Raw genomic sequence first — 17,363 nt, forward strand, 5'->3', positions numbered from 1 at the left:
TCAGGGTTCATTCACGTTGCAGCATGTGTCAGAATATCATTCCTTTTTATGGCTGCATAGCATCCCATTGTGTGGATATACCACATTTTGTTTATCTATTTGTTTGTTGATGGACACTTGGGTTATTTCTCTGGTGCACTTTTAAAAAAGATATAAAATAATTCTTCCTTTTTATTTTCTTCATTTATGTTATGCTTGGAAAAAGACTGAATATTTAAAAAATGGAAGAGGTTAAAACCAAGTAAGCTTTTTACAATTAAGATTGAATAGATTTTATAATACTTTTAAAAAATGAATGATTTTTTAAGATTGAGCGCAATCTCAGGCTATTTTTAGCACAGTATTATTTCACATCCTTGCACTGGAGTTTAGTCAGTTAAGAGTCAACCAACCAACATTTATTGAACATCTACTACATACCCAGGCACTATTCTGGACACCAGAAATATAAGAGACTTTAGGTTTTATCTAATTCAACACATCACTTCACCAGGAAAAAAAATGAGGCACAGAGAGGATTAAATGATTTCTCCATAGTCATTCTACCATTAAAGAGCAAAGTTGGATGCTTTTTCTACTCTTTTTTCAAATAGCAGCATTTGATAAAAGCAAGTGCACTTGATTGAACAACCTATTCCCCAGGAGGCCACACTTGCCCTTTCTCCTCTGTTGTCGGGGGTGGTGTCAAACATGTCCACAAATCTGACATTTCCCTCAAAAGATGGAGCCTAATTCTCCTCCTCTTGTATGGGCTGGACTTTGTGACTCCTCTTTAACGAAGTGAAAAAAGTTGGAAGTGACAGTGTAGGATTTCAGAGACCAGATTCTAAAAGGCACTGTAGCTCCCTCTTGTTCTCTCTTGCTCTGGATTACTTGCTCTGCTGGAAGTTAACTGCCACCTGTGAGGATATGTAAGCAGCCCATGGAGAGGCCCACAGGGCAAGCAACTGAGGCCTCTAGCCAAGAACCTTATGAGTGAGTCACCTTGCAAGTGGATCCTCCAGCCCCAGTCAAACCTTCAGATGACTCAGCTCTGGTCAGCTGCTTGACTACAATCTCATGAGAGATGCTGAGCCAGAACCACCCAACTAAACCATTCCTAGAGTCCTGACCTTCATATAATGGGTTGAATAATAAATGTTCATTGTTTTAAGCTGCTAAATTTGGGGGCAATTTGTTATGTAGCAATAGAGAACTAATACACTCTCCTATATCACGTTATATTCACTCCTACCCTCTCTAGACCTCCCTCTATTATCTTATAGCTTGTATACTTGGGGAAATGACTGACACATTTTTTTTTTAGCTCTGATAGTTTTGCTATATTTATTTACTTCATAGCCTTATTGAGATATAATTCACATACCATAAAATGGGCTGACACATTTTTAAAATTGTGGTAAAAACTACAGAACTTACAATTTATCGTTTTAACCATTTTAAAGCGTACCATTCAGTGGCATTAAGTGCATTCAATGATGTTGTGCAACCATCACCACCAACTAGTCCCAGAACTTTTTCATCACCCAAATGGAAACCTCATACTCATGGCTGACACATTTTTAAAAGATACATTTAATTTTTTTTTGTCTCCCAAATCTGGAACAATTGTGTAGTAACAAAGAAACAATGAAGTAAAACAATTAAATAAATGAAACCCTTCTTTAAAGGCAATCAAATTCAGAAAGAAATAACACTGAAACTCCTAATGACAACATATGAATCTGTTCACATTCTTGTACAGAAGAAGAAAATATAATGAGATACATTCTATGATGGATACAATAAAGACTCAAAAGTTTTACAAAAAGTTAGTCTTGAAAATTCCTTTTAAATCCATCAAGTGCAGAACATCCAGACTGAACGCAGCAATCAAGGAACTGGAATTGGAGACAGCTGCCGGGAGCACAGCAGAGAGGGCAAATAGGTGTCATGTACTGATGGCCTCCAATCTTATAGCATTAATGGCTACCAACAGCCCTGGGATTAGAAGGATCCAGAAGGAACATCTCGGCTCAGTTAGTTCATAATATCTGCCACAGGCTTGGGAGCAAGAGGTAACAGCATTTTGGCCAGCTGTTTGCCAACCCAGGAGTAGGGTACATGTTGGTAATAGGTGTCATTAGTTCTAGCACCACTTCCTTCCAATCACCATAATTTCATACAAGTTAGTAGTGACCAGAAAATATTGCTGCTGAATTGCAGGATGGCTGTACCAGAACCTATATCCTATTATTTGGTGGGCTTAGTTTCTAGCGTCCTATGAAGAACAGAACTGAGGATTATTGGCAAAAGAGTACCTTTGGTAGGCATATGCCCCCGCCCCCGGAGAGGACATTACAACTTTACTATGGTGCATCTTGTGACTGCTCAGATACGCAGGCAGACTGTGCTCCTACCCCAGGAGGGCAGCTCAAGAGCAGAAAAGCAGAGGTTGGAAGACATTTATACTACCCCTGTATCCAGCCCATTGGACCAGCACCTTTTGTGGTGTGAGACTTGCTCATTTACTCATTTGTCATTCATTCATTAATTTTTAAAGTGTATATTGAGTGCCTTCTATGTACTAGGCACTAGTGATAAGCAGTGAAGGAACTAATGCACAAAAAAAGTAAAGTTTTTGCACATATTTCTCCAAGTCTGACACTCTTTGGAGCTAATCTGGACTGATCTGTATCAGTAAGACGTTAGTGGGAATGAGAAAGGGCTGGCAGGTCCTTCTGTGCATCTTCTTTCCCTGACCCCAGAACCTCAACACAAGCAGTGAAACTGAGAGAATGAGAGAAATGTGGATGTGCCCTTCTTTGCTTTACCAGGGCCCAGTATCCCAGATGCTGGCCATTTCCTTTTCCATACCGCCCTTTCCATCACCTGACGACAACGTTATCTTTCCCAAGGCTTCTCCTCACTGCTAGGGAACAGCAGTGCAACTCAATATATTATGAGACAAAGCCGCCTTCATGATAATAAACTCCACTCCACTAGAAAACACCTCCCCAAACAGACGACACAGACCCAGGCATCCCCACCCAGCCCTCTTCGTGTCCACTGTGAGCAGGCTCACAGAGCCATACTCAACCACCTTCTCTGGGCAGGGCTCTAGCTTCAGTGTTTGGGGCAAAAGGCAGGCAGGGCTCAGCAGTGTTCCAAAAATCAGTGGTGCTTGTGACGGAGAAGCAAAGCCGCATTCCCAGGCACAGAACGCCTGAGTCAAAAGGAAGGGAAGGAAAAGAGCCATAGGGGGTGGGGGGCGGCAGGAGGTCTAGACAAAATGAGCAACAGCTGGGAAAAAACTTGGGGATAAAAACACATCTCTTTATTGTAAAAACCAAAACCAAGGAGTAGGCATATTGCCATGCTGACCTTAACAATGAAATGGGCCTCATGCTCCGTGACGGATGAGTGACGAGGTGAGGAACGAGATGAGGCAGTGAGGGGTGAAGTGAGGCGGGTTACTCACATGGAATGCCTGAACACAATCTCTCACAGACAGGGAGAGCCTGCAGCCAACAGAACCATTAACAATTGTCTGCTCCCTTCATTTGTTACAAAAAATGTGAGTCACTCCAATAAAACCTGGCTATGGGCAGAGGGGAATCTAACATCTGACTTGTGAGACAAAAAGAGCCAGCTGCTCCAGCCGCCAGGACTCAATAACTTCTTATTTTAAATCAAGTTCCAGCTGCCCCAGAGCTCAGGAAAAAGGGGATGAACCCAGTCACCCTCTCCTCTAGACACATGCCCCAGCCAGCAGCAGGAGTGTTCCAGATTTTATCAGCTTCTTACATGCACTAGGGGTTGAAATTAGACACCTCATGTGGTTTAGGAGTGAGAGAAAGGCTGGATGAACACAGGTGGGGAGAACAAATGAGAAAAGAGTCACACAAGAAAAGGCCTGACGTCCAACTTGCAACAGAGAGGTTTTCCTGCTCCCCAGGCCGCCTGACATCCTACATCCAAGGGCCCCAAGCCCCAGTGCTCTTGGGGTCACAGCGGGGGTCTTGTGCCGGGAAGTACACGGGCACTGAGTGTTTGTGGTAGAACTGCAGACGGGAGAGGAGCTGCTGGACGACATGAGGATATTCTCTCGACAGCTCATGTCTTTCTTCTGGGTCCCGATCAATATCAAAGAGCCAGAAGGTCTTGGTCGGTGGGTCCAGTGGGGGTATCGCAGAACCATTGTACAGAGATGGTGGAGGGAACCAGTAACCACAGCCTGGCGAAGAAATACAACAGTTTATATGGGGAAGGAGCATGGTAGGCAGGTTCTGACTTTGAGGAAGGAGTCTGGGGGACAAGGGTGAGCAGAGTTGTGGGCACGGACACATGAAAAAGATGCGGCCCTTGATGCTGTGTCTAGACCTGTCTCAGACTCTGACTTCTGGAGTTTTAACTAGACATGTCTCACTGCTTCCCAACCAGGGGAGTCCAGGAATGTGCATGTATGCACATGTATGTGGGGGGAGGGATTTTAGTTGTCACAATGACTTGGGGGGGTGCTACTAGCATTTAGTCGTCATGGGCCAGGGATGCTAAAATGTCTTGCAACACATGGGATAGTCTTGAACAACGAAGAATTGTCTTGCTGCAGATGCCAAGAATGTCTTCATTTTAATCACTGTTTAATTGCATCACAGGCTTAACCATCATACCACATACTTAAAAAGTATTTAAAAGATGTTACTTTTAGAGAATGTGTTCAGAGGAAGCAACCTCCTCTGGCAGCTGCACCACTGGTTGAGGATGTAGCTTTCAGAGATTCTCTTTGCTAGCTATATGTGCTGTGCTTGATAGCCACACATACCTGAAATCCCTATTTTTTATGAAGCATTAGAGTGGCATTTCTTCCTTTCACTCCTCCCTACAGTTAATTCTCAAATTTTTTTTGGCCAGGACCAGTAGATTACACCACTCCTCCTCATTCGGCTGCCTCATTCCGCAGCCCCAGAGATATGTTTTGCAAAAGGCAGTTGTTTTTGGTAAGTTCTCCTTCATGTTCTGGTGGGAAATGTAAGCATCCTACCTGGGTAGCCAGTGAGGAGTTTCCAGTTCCTGTGTCTGATTGCAGCATGGATAGATGTGTTGAAGGCCGAATATTCTGGAAGAGAAGAATCATACTTTTCTGGAGACATGCTCTTCCCAGGACCTGCGAAGAAATGGTTTGGAAGAATTAGATCACTGTTATTGGAATGTGTTGTTATAAATCAACATTTTATGTCCTTCTTGCAGAGCAGTAGCTTTTATTCAACGCTGGAGAGTAAATGTGTATCCTGCCACAAAAATGAATCTTATATTAAATATTAACAGAAAGCTACAGTTACCTTAAACGTCAGTCATAAACCACCACAAATATAAAGGAAATCTCAGAGAGATTAGAACACTAATTCATCCTCAAAAATCACCATGTTCTGCCAACGTATAGCTCGCCACATGCAGAACAGTGTTACAGCACAGTGGGTTGTTTTTTGTGTGTTTTGTTTTTGCTGCTAAATGACTTAATTAAATAAATACATTTTCTGTGTGTGTATATATATACTTGTGTAGATAATATATTATAAAATGTACGTTTTAATAGAGTCTATCTCAAGCGATGAGAATTCAAGCATGCCACGATAAATAGTACATATATTTATTTTTTTAACCATACTTACGAAATCTAAAAGTAAGTGAGCAATGTTCAGTTAACTATTCCGACAGGATAATTATGGGTGTAAGAATGAATCTGATATACAAATTATTGGTTGGTATCATGGATTACATTAATTTATCATCTGAGGTCTTATATTAATTCATCATCAGGTTTTTGATGGCAGCAATTAATAAAACCTGCCCCCTCGCAGAAGCCTTGCTAATAACTGACCCTTGACTTAGAAAGACTAAAGCACCCATCACTGATCTTGCTGGACACCGCCTGGGCTCCCTCAGAGCGCACAGCTGAGAGCAGACCAGAGTCTGACATACATCCTGAGGACAGGCTGGCTCCGAAACTAGACAGACAAAGGGGTCTGAATTGAGCATGCTCAGTTCTGTCTTCTGGATACCTCCCTCCTTCACCCCCGGTGGGGAGGAGGAAATAAGGTGCAGCAAGAGAGACCTGAGTTCTACTCTAGTTGAAGACCCTGGGGGATCTGTGAGGGCAACTCCTCCCTAAAAGCCTCAACTTAGGACCTAACTGTATAATATTTAGTTTTAAGTCCACGTTTATCTGTCAACTTTTCAAATATGGTCACAGCAGTCACCGTGGGTGCACTTCCAAAGGTTGCTAGACTACCTGACAGTGATGAACAGCCGTGTGTGTGATGTGTCTGGAAGGGTGCACTCTCCAGCACGGCGTCTGTCTGTCTTCCCGTTACAAAGGACCTGGAGAGCAGCCTCCTCCCTGCCAGAGGGGACTTCTGTGCTGCTCAGGGTTTAATGCAGGAAGCACTGTCAGTGGTGGGAAAGGCAGGGTCCCATTCTTTTGTCACTCTTGTGGAAATGACCCTGGAGAGACAGACTGGAGACTGAGCCAGTAAACACTGGTGTTTCAGACCTTCAGTCTTAACAATCACGTACCAACAAATCATTAGCACCACGGGGGAAATCTTTTCGACTTCTCGTTTCTCTGTTTGCTTGTGGCCATTTTGGCTCTAGTACAAACAGATGCTCCTAGTGACTGAGGCACATGAGGACGTCTATCACAGGAAGTGCATTCTCCATTTACAGACTGTGGTAGAACTGCGCGCCCTCATGACCTACTCCTCACAAGTCTGTAGAAAGGCCATGTTTTGATACCAAAGAATGTTAAATAAAATAAGTATGCTTTGTGAACAGACACAAAAAAAGGAAATTTAGCTATCTCAGCTATACTTATACACATTTTTTCTTAAAACAAATAGGAACATAAAATACCTAAACAATAAATAAGTTGAAGACTAAATGATGAAAGATGCTGTTATCTCAACGTTATTTTTTTTCATTTTGAGGAATTAAACAAAGAGAAATTTACAAAGAATAATATGGCTAACACTCTGAGCCGTCACCCAGAACGAACAGATGTTAACATTTTGTCATATTTGCTTTTTTTAAAAAATAAAAGAAACAGGGCCATGAGGATGAAGTGATAGTCTCCTTTGTCCCCATCCTCAATCCCAGTCCCTTCATCCACTCCCCGCGAAGCTGCTGCTGTCATCACTTCAGTGTACAGAGTTTCCTTCAGCCACTTTAAAATTCAGTAACATATATGTGTGTCAAGAAATAATATATAGTACTGTCTATACTTTAAAGATGTACGTCTGTGTTATGCTATACATATTCTGTAAGCTACTTTTTCGTCCACTATAGTATTTTTAGAGTTCTGTGATAATAAATGTACATATATTTCTTTTAACTGTTTAATTTTTCACTACATAAAAATACCACATTTTATTTATCCATTCCCCTGTTGATGGGCATCTAGGCTGCTTTAATTTTTTTTTTGCTATTATAAGATATCCTGCAACAAACATGGTTGCCCACATCTCCTTGTGCACATGTGCAAGAGTTTCTCTAGGGTGTGTGTCTAGAAGTAGAACTGTCCGGTTGCAAGGCACACACACTTCCAACTTTATAACACATGCTAGTTGGCCCTCCTACCAGTCATCTCCCCATTTCTCCATATCCTATATCTGATACTTTCAGACTTAACAATCTTTGCAACAATTAACAATTTTTAAATAACACCTATAAAGAGCACAAATCACACTTGATGAAGAGTGGACTCTCCCCTGCACTCAAGAAAGAACGTCACTAGGACTTCAGAAACCCACGTTTGCAGCCTCCAGTTACTCCCCTCCCCTCCCGGGGGTAACGGCCATCCTAACTTTAAACAGTAGAGATTTTTTTGCCTGCTTCGGAACTTTGTATAAATGGAAACACACAGCACGTCCTCTTCCATTTCTGCCTCTATCTGATCAACGTAATGTTTGTGAGAGTCACCCTTGGTGTTGAGGTTCAGTCTGTTCCCAGCACCTCATGCATTTTCATTGCTGGCTAGTATTCCATTGCATGAAAATTCCACAACCGCTCACATTTAGACTTAGAACCCACCAGGGATTGATTTCTGTGTATGAAGTGACGTAGAAATCAAGATTTATTTTTAAAATATGGCTATCAATGGAAGGCACCATTTATTGAAAAGACAGTTCTCTTCCACTCATCTCCAGTGACATCTTTGTCAAAAATCGTATTTCCACATGTGGTGAGTCTGTCTCTAGAGCAGCACATTCCAATAGAACTTTCTGCAGTGATGGAGATGTTCTAATCTGCGCTGTCCAATGCAGCAGCCACTAGTCAAATGTGGCTACTGAGCACATGAAATGTGGCTAGCGCAACTGAGGAACTGAGTTTTTAATTTGATTTTAATTAATTTAAACTTAAATTGCCACATGTGGCTAGTGGCTACTGCATTGGACAGCCTGCTCTAGAGTTTCTATTCTGTCCTCTGGTCTACTTGTCTATCCTTGTGCTAATACTACACTGTCTTAATTACTGTAGATTTATAAGTTTTTCTATCTAATTGTGTAAATCCCCAACTTCGTGATCTTCAAGATTGATTTAATCATTATTGGCCTTTTGCATTTTCAATATACATTTTAGGATCAGCTCGTCAAGTTTCACAAAAGAGCTGCTGGGAGATTGATTAGGATAGTAGTGACTCCAGGGATCAGTTTGGGAGTATTGGTGTCTTAAAATATTGAGGCTTACAAGTCATGAGTGTGGTGGATCCCAACATTCATTTAGGTTTTTAAAATTTTTCTCTTGACAATGTCTTATGATTTTCTGTGTAGAAGTCTTACACCTTTTCTTAGGTTTACTCCTAGTTGGTTGATCTTTTTTGAATCTATTATAAACAATATTTTAAAATACATTTCATATTCTGAATGTTTGTTCCTGGTATATAAAAATTCAATTGACTTTTTGGCATATTGACCTTCTATCCAGTGACTCTGCTAAATTGCTAAATGTGCCGTTCTCTCTTGAAAACAGCACATATTCTCAAGTTGTTGGGTGCAGTGACCTCTGTATCATATATGTCACAGTTTGCTCACTATGAGATTCAGATCTTTTTTATTTGTGATGACTTTTGGTTTGCTTGCTTGTTCTATCCGTTATTGAGAGGGTTCTGTTAAAAATCTCTCACTATGATTGAGAATTTGTTTATTTCTCCTTTTAGTGCTCTCATTTTTTGCTTCACACATTTTGACACTATATTATTAAGTGCTTACAAACTTAGAAGCATTATAATTTTCTGGAAGATTGCTCTTTTTATAATTTTGAAAAACTCCTCTTTATCTCTAATAATGTTTTCCCCTGTTAAGTCTACTTTGTCTGAAGTACAGATACCCCAGTATTAGCTGTCGTTGTTGTTGTTGTTAGTGTTTGTACAGTACATATTTTTCCATCTATTGTCAACATGGTACGAGGCTCATACGCTGTAATACAAAGAAGTATATAAAACAGGGTGTGGTGGGTAGGGTAACAGCCCCTAAAGATGTCCATGACTAATCCCCCTAGAACCTATGACTATGTGACCATACGTGGCAAAAGAGACTTTGTAAATATGATTAGGGGTAAGGACCTTGAGATGTGGATATTACCCCAGATTATCTGGGTGGGCCCAATCTAATCACATGAGTCCATAAAAGCACAGACTATTTCTTGACTGTGGTCAGAGGGAGATGTGGCCGCAGAAGAAGGGTCAGAGAGATGCAACGTTGCTGGGTTTGAAGATGGAAGAAGGGTGCCTTGAGCTAAGGAATGTGGGCCGCCACTAGAAGCTGGGAAAGGCAAGGAAATGGATTCTATCCTAGACCACCAGAAGGGGACACAGCACTGCTGACACCTTGAGCTTAGCCCTGTGAGACTATGTTGGACTTCTGACCTACAGAACTATAAGATAATACATCTGTGTCATTTTAAGCCACTAAGTTTGTGGTAATTTGTTACAGCAGCAATAGAAAACTAATACACAAGGGCTCCGTGTATTTGTAATCTTACAAATTAATTAGGATGAAATGGTTAAATAACACCCCGAGGCAGAATATGGTTAAGGTCAAACAGTAAATATTATAAAAGGTCATGGTAGGAAGAAGTTGATAAAGGCTGAAGCACAGAGGAAAGACTTATGAAGGAAGTAGGACTTCAGGTAAGACTTGAAAGATGCATCTCTTCATTATTTACCACTCCATCCCACCCCTCTTCTAGTGTAAAAAAACTTAGGGTATGGCCTAAGTCTGACACATCTCTATAACCCCAAAGTGTAGCCCAGTGCCTTGGCACATCAACGACAAGCACTCAACAATGCTTACTGAAACAATGAATGACTAAAAATTGGATAAACAAAAGGTGAAGAAGGGAATTTTAGACTGAAGAATGAGAGAAGCAGTCCCAATAATCAAGTGCATTTGAAGGACAGTGCTGCAATTGCTGTTGGAGGTTTAGGTAAGATCGTTGGATAGATGGGGTGAAGCAACTTCAAGGGAAGCTGAGGTATTGTCATTTTTCCTTCTCATCAATAGAGAGACACAAGAGGAATTGAAATATTTTTTTAAAGATTGAACTATTTTTTTCTAACAGCTTTATTAAGATATAATTCACATATGATACCATTCACTCCTTTAGAGTGTAAAATTCAGTGGTTTTTAGCATATTCATAGAGTTGTGCAATCATCACAATAAATTTCACACCATTTCTTTATACCATTTTACACCTGCACCATTAGCAGTCATTCCTCATTTCATCCCACACCCTCTAGCTCTAAGTAACCCTTAAGCTACTTTCTGTTTCTTTGGATTTACCTATTCTGGACACTTCCTATAAATGGAATCATATAATATGTGGTCTTTTCATATAAATGGACATTTCCTATAATTGGAATCATACAATATGTGGCTTATTTAACTCAGCATAATGGTTTCAAAGTTCATCCGTATTGTAACATGTAGCAGTACTGCATTCCTTTTTATGGCTGACTAATATTCCATTGTATAGACATGTTGATTTTATTTATCTCTTCAGCAGTTGATGGACATTTGGTGTTTCCACTCTCTGGCTATTATGAAAAATGTTGCTATGAACACTCATGTACAAGTTTTTGTGTGCAGGTATGTTTTCATTTCTTTTGGGTATACATCAAGGAGTGGAATTGCTGAATCATATTGTAACTCTATATTTAATCTTTTGAAGAACTGCAGGACTGCTCCAAAGGGGCTGATCCATTTTATATTCCCACCAGCAGTGATTGAGGGTTCCAATTTCCTTGTCAACACTTGTTATTGTCTGTCTTTTAATTATAGTCATCCTAGTGGGTGTGAAGAGGTATCTCATTGTGGTTTGGATTTGTATCTTCCTGATGACTAATGAAGTTGAGCATCCTTTCATGTATTTATCGGCCATTTGCGTATCCTCTTCGGGGAAATGTCTATTCAGATCCTTTGCCCGTTTTTAATTGGGTTATTTGTCTCTTTATTGTTTAGTTGTAAGAGTTCTTTATATTCTAGATACAGTCCCTTATCAGATGCAAACATTTTATCTATTCTATGGATTGTCTTTTCACTTTGTTGATAGTGTCTTTTGAAAAATGAAAGTTAATTTTGAGGAATTCCAATTTATCTGATTTTTATTATGTGGCTTGTGCTTTTGGATCATATCTAAGAAACCATTGACCAATCCAAGGTCATGAAGATTTACATCTATGTTTTCTTTTAAGAGTTTGTAGTTTTAGCTCTTATGTTTAGGTCTTTGATTCATTTTGAATTACATTTATATATGGTGGGAGGTAGGAGTTCAACTCCATTCTGTTGCATGGGGGAATCCAGTTGTCCCAGCACCATTTGTTGAAGAGACTATTCTTTCCCTATTTAATTGTCTTGACATCCTTGGTGGAAATCAATTGACCATAAATGTGAGGGTTTATTTCTGGCTCCATTGATCTATATGTTTTTCTTATGCCAGTATCACATTATCTTGATTACTGTAGCTTTGTAGTAAGTTTTGAAATCAGGAAATGTGAGTCCTTCAACCATTTTTCTTTTTTGCCTCCAAGATTGCTTTGGCTACTCTGGGTCCCTTGAATTTTCTTATGAATTTGAGGATCAGGTTATCAATTTTTGCAAAGAAGCCAGCTGTGATTCTGTTAGGGATTACATAAAACCTGTAGATCAGTTTGGGGAGTATTGCTATCTTACTGATATTCGGTCTTCTGATCCATAAACATGGGATGTCTCTCCATTTATTTAGGTTTTCTTTAAGTTCGTTGAACAATGTTTTGTAGTTTTCAAAATACAGCTTTTTCAAATGGGATGGTTTTCTTAATTTTGTGTTTGGTTTATTCATTGCTACTATATAGAAATATAATTGATTTTTGTATATTGCTCTTGAATTGCGCAACCTTACTGAATTTGTTTATTAGTTCTAATAGTTCTTTAGTTGACTATATTTTTTTATATACAAGGTCATGTCATCTACAAATACAGATAGTTTTACTTCTTCCACGCCAATCTGGATATCTTTGTCTTGCCTAACTCCCTTGTTAGAATTTCCAACATAAGGCTGAAACAAATGGTGAGAGCAGACATCCTTCCTTGTTCCTGATCTTAGGGGGAAAGAATTCAATCTTTCACCATTAAGTGTGATACCAGCTGTGGGTTTTTGTAGATGCCCTTTATTAGGCTGAGGAAATCCTCTTCCATTCTTAGTTTGAGTGCTTTTATCATGAAGATGTGTTGAATTTTGTCAAAAGCTTTTTCTACATCTATTGTGATTACCATGTATTTTTTGTCCTTTATTCTATTGATATGCCGTATTACATTAATTGATTTGGGGATGTTAAACCAACCTTACATTCCTGGGATAAATCCCACTTGGTCATGGTGTATAATCCTTTTTATACATTGCAGAATTCCATTTGCTAGTTGAGGATTTTTGTGTCTATATACATAAGCGATTTTGAATTATTAAATTGGTATTTTCATTATTAAATTGATAGTGTATTAGATAGTCTGCTGAGATGAGAGACAGGATGCGGAAATTTCTTAGAATGTTAATGACTTTCGGAATTTCTCGGACAGAGTTAGACTAGATCCAGATTTAGGAAATATTTACTGATTAACATCTATGTGGTAAGAAAGCATTGTGTTCTGAAACTCTATGACATGAAGTGATGAGCAAAAAGATATCTAAGAGAAGTTCTGAAGGTAAAATCCAAGATGTTTAGTGACTTTAGGTTATAAAAAATAAAATTCCATGGTTTCAAGTTTGATTGTTGGGAGAATATTGTTGATGTTAGTAGAATAGAGATGTTGGGGCAGGAAATAGTGGTGATACTACAATTCTGGAATTAGGCACACTGACTTTGAAGAATTAATATGAACTCAAGGTAGAAATATCCACTACATGTTGAAGCTAAAGCATTGGACCCTATATGAGAGACTGCAGGCACACACTGATTTGAGCACCATCTACAATGCAGTGATCATTGAACCCTGGAAATGGACTATTTGTTTGGAGAGTGAAGCAAGGGGAAAGCAGAAGCCCAGAGACAGAATACTGAGTGCCAAAGGAAAACTACTACCAAATGAGGCAGAGAAGAAGAAAATAATATGAGGAAGAAAATTGATTCAACAAAACATCACAAAAGTCAAGACAGCAGAAGCATTCCAACCATGAATCAGATGTGTCAAATATTCCATCCATCAGCTTGATGAATGAGAAAAGGGAATTGGATTTGTTAACCTCTGGGCAGAAACTACGGAGTTCAGAGGGAAGCACAAACAAACAAATCTTTCTCTTTTCCTTCTGAATTGAAAGCCACCTCTGAGATAATAAAGCTTTCAAGCCAGACAGAAATACTCAGTTATAAGATGGATTAGTCATGTATATTGATTTGGGATGTAAAAAGGAGATCAGCAAAAAATTTTAGGGCAAATGAAGGAAATTACTATCTTACATAATATGTAGTAAACTTATAGAGCTCCTTATCTGAGCAACCTCTGGAAATCTGAAGGAATTCAAGCTTCCAGAATGAGGTAGACCAATGGTTTCAGTGGAGAACTGTGTACTCCAGGGCCAGAAGGGGTTCTAGAAGTACCTTGGGAGTTGTCTTTAGATAGAATGGTGAGTTAGTGGGTGGGGGTCTAGGTTCCCCATCTCCATTTCAATTAGTTCAGTTTAAAAGAATCTGTAGTATTTGCTAATTATATTGTATTTCTCTACATTTTTGTTTAAAAAAGGGTCTGTGGCTAAAATATAATTTGAAAGACACTAATTAATGACAGTGATGAATTCATCAAATGAGGAAGAGACTGAAAGATGCCTGCGGACACTTTGGATCTTCCGTTGTTCATGAAAGGCAACACTGCCCTCCTGGCTGTCCACTGCAACCTCCTGACTCTTTGGAAACTACTGTCTAATATAGTCTATGATTGTGTTTTATAAAATACATTATTTTTTCTGACTATGTAATTTATATGTTTATTGTATATAAGTTGGAAAAAGCAAAAATGTATGAAAAGGTAAATTAGAATTATCTGCAAATTTATTAGCTGCTGTTAACATTTTGGTATGTAATCGTTGAGACTTTTAACTACACAAGGCTTAAATAAAATAAACATGTTAGCTGACTTGCAAATAAGAAGAGGAAAGTTCACAGAAAACAAAGTTTTCATGCCTAGAGAAAATCAGGCAGGGCAGTGAGGAGTCCCAAGCATCAGTTTGGGGGTGAAGGAATGCTCTGGGTCTCTCCCTCTCTGGAATGTTATTCAAGTAGGATGAGTTGGGTGTGGCTGGAAAACGGGGCTCAGGAAGAGTTAATGTTGTGACCCTGAAGGAAAGCACTGTTAGAGCTGGTAATGAGGACCATGAAGACCGAGGAAAGGGCTCTGTGATTGAAGTGAAGCCCCTGCCTCCCCTCTCCCAGAAGGCCGCAGGGCACAGGAGTACTGTGCAAGCACTTTTGGAACCAGACTGCTTGGGTTCAAATCTCAGCACCCCCCGCTCACTGGCCGTGTGACCCGAGGTGTTAGCTGGCCTCCCTAGGCCTCAATTTCCTCATCTGTAAAATGAGGATAATATCACCTATTTCACAGGATTGTTGTGGGGCCTAAATGTGATAACACATTGGAAACATTTATTATCACTATGTCCAGCCTATAGTAAGTGCACAACAAATGTTTTTATTACCAATCATGCAATCTTGGGCAACTTTCTGAACTTCCCATGCCTCAGTTTACTATATATAAAATTAGTATAACAATAGCAAGTGAGATAAGGCATACACAGTGCTTAGCCCAGTGTCTGGTATACTGTAAGACTACTGTCAACATTGTCAATAGTAAAGACAATACCAGCTAACACCCATAAGCACTTACTACATGCTTATAAACATAAAACACTCTGTTAAGTGTTCAATGTATGTTAACTCCTATGTATGCATGTAATCCTTGCAAAAGCTCTATGAAATAGGTATTAATGTCTGCCAATAACTGTCACTGAATGCTAGCTATCATCAGTATAATATAGGTTTTTTCTTTTATATTATTTTAATGAAGACCTTACAAAGAGGAGAAAAGTAGGCAGAGGTCATTATTATACCAGAAAACAAAACAAAACAAACCACTTTTCTGGTCTAGGTTTGGAGAGGACTTATATTCGCTCCCCCAGTCATGTCCCAGAGTTTGAACAGGGTTAGGAGGAGAAAGCATTACTGTAGCGGAAGCTTTAATTCGCCCCTTTTAGGGTTTAGTCCCTTTTCTGCCCTGTTAGTGGCCTGCCATTCGTTTCCATTGGGCTCCTTTTGTTTTTGATCACTTTCATAAATTATAAAGATCAGTTTAAAATTTTATTCTACCTCAAATGACCCATTTATTCTTCCGGCTAGTGTGAAGCCATCTTAATGGCATCTTCAACGGCATATGGATATTTCCTTACAGCAAAAGGTATTAGGTATTTCCTAATATGGAATCTTGCCAGGTATGTTTTTTAATGAACAGGTAAGACTTAGGTTTAATTAGCACAACTACATTCAACTTTTGTGCTTAAGTTAAAAGTTCTTGAAAGTAGCTTGTTCGTTAGTTTATTATGTGAGTCAAATGTGCCTCTTAGAGTTTATTTACGCTGAAGTTTTATTTATACTAAACATTTGATTGGCTGACCATTTCTCCATGGCTCAATCCAGGAAAAGTTCAAAGGATCCCAAATTCACAGTGAAGTTCAAATCACTAAGGTCATTATTGTGCCAGCTAGTCTGGGATCCACTCAGACGCGCTTGGTGCACATGTGGATCAAATCTCTAGTCTGCTCAGGGTTTTACACGTCCCCAAAACTGCGAGCTCAGGCCATGGCTGCCTCTCATCTTGCTGTGTGGTAAGGACTACACACCCAGATGTGAATGCGTTCACTGTTGTCTTGATTTTTGTTTTTAAAAATCATTCTGGATCCCAAAATAGGAGTTTTTATTTAAAAATAGTTTCCCCCAAAACACTGGCTAGAACCCCCACACTCTGAGCTGATGCTTTACTGATCCTCATTCCTTAATTTTCAGAGATGAAAAAAGTCCCTAGCAGCCACACATATGGCCCGCCCAGCTCCAGAGCTGAGGTTTACAGGACTGTTAGGAATTTTGCAGCAGCATTCCCTATGCCATTACTCTCTAGTTCTGAAAAGGAACTCAGAGAAACCACTGTGCATTTTAGTAGCCTTTAGAATAATTTCCTTCTATTATCTTATTAAGTCATTTAACCACTCTGGTTTCCTCTTTCCTTTTATGTAAAACAAGGATAAAAATAATGCCTACCTCACAGGATGATTTTGAGGATGACATGAGGTCCTACGGGTGGTGAGTATTCTGTGCATCTAAGTATAAAAGTCCCAGTTACAGGTCTCTTGAATTCCCATAGCAGTTACCATAGGCCTGGGTACATAGATAAATGGATTGACCAACTGAAAGAAATCATTTCAATTTAGGTTGAACCTACGGCCTTTGATTGACAGCCATAAAAATCAAGGTGTGATCAGCTGCCCAACTCTGTAACAACTGTGAGATCTGAATCAGCTGCCAAGGGGACAAGGTATTGTTAGAAAATTATAGGAAATGGGGAGGTATTAGTCAAGAGGACAAAGTTGCAGTTATGCAAGATGGATAAGTTCTAGAGATCTACTGTACAGCGTGGTGCCCATGGTTAACAGTACCATATTGTGTCCTTAAAAATTTGCTAAAAGGATAGATCTTATGTTAAGTGATAACACACACAAACACGCACAAGAAAATAATAAATAAAGGGGGCAGGAGGAAACTTTGGGAGGTGATGGATATGCTTATGGCCTAGATTGTGGCGATGGTTTCACA

General features: G+C 39.6%; 1 protein-coding gene across 2 annotated transcripts in view; it reads right to left on the bottom strand.

The window, feature by feature from the left end:
- Window positions 1-1,557: 1,557 nt before the first annotated feature.
- The window catches only part of ARSB (arylsulfatase B), a 165,123-nt gene continuing 149,317 nt past the window's right edge, over window positions 1,558-17,363 (bottom strand). Inside the window, exons 4-5 of one of the 2 annotated variants that reach the window (XM_058568027.1) lie at window positions 5,024-5,146; window positions 1,558-4,216 (exon numbers count right to left, since the gene is read on the bottom strand). In XM_058568027.1, the coding sequence (XP_058424010.1) occupies window positions 3,731-4,216; window positions 5,024-5,146 (609 nt within the window). In that variant the 3' untranslated portion in view covers window positions 1,558-3,730. The remainder of the gene's footprint in view (window positions 4,217-5,023; window positions 5,147-17,363) is intronic. The other variant, XM_058567979.1, reaches the window with a different exon arrangement.

Source organism: Diceros bicornis, chromosome 1, assembly GCF_020826845.1.
Source record: "Diceros bicornis minor isolate mBicDic1 chromosome 1, mDicBic1.mat.cur, whole genome shotgun sequence".
Classification (NCBI taxonomy): domain Eukaryota; kingdom Metazoa; phylum Chordata; class Mammalia; order Perissodactyla; family Rhinocerotidae; genus Diceros; species Diceros bicornis.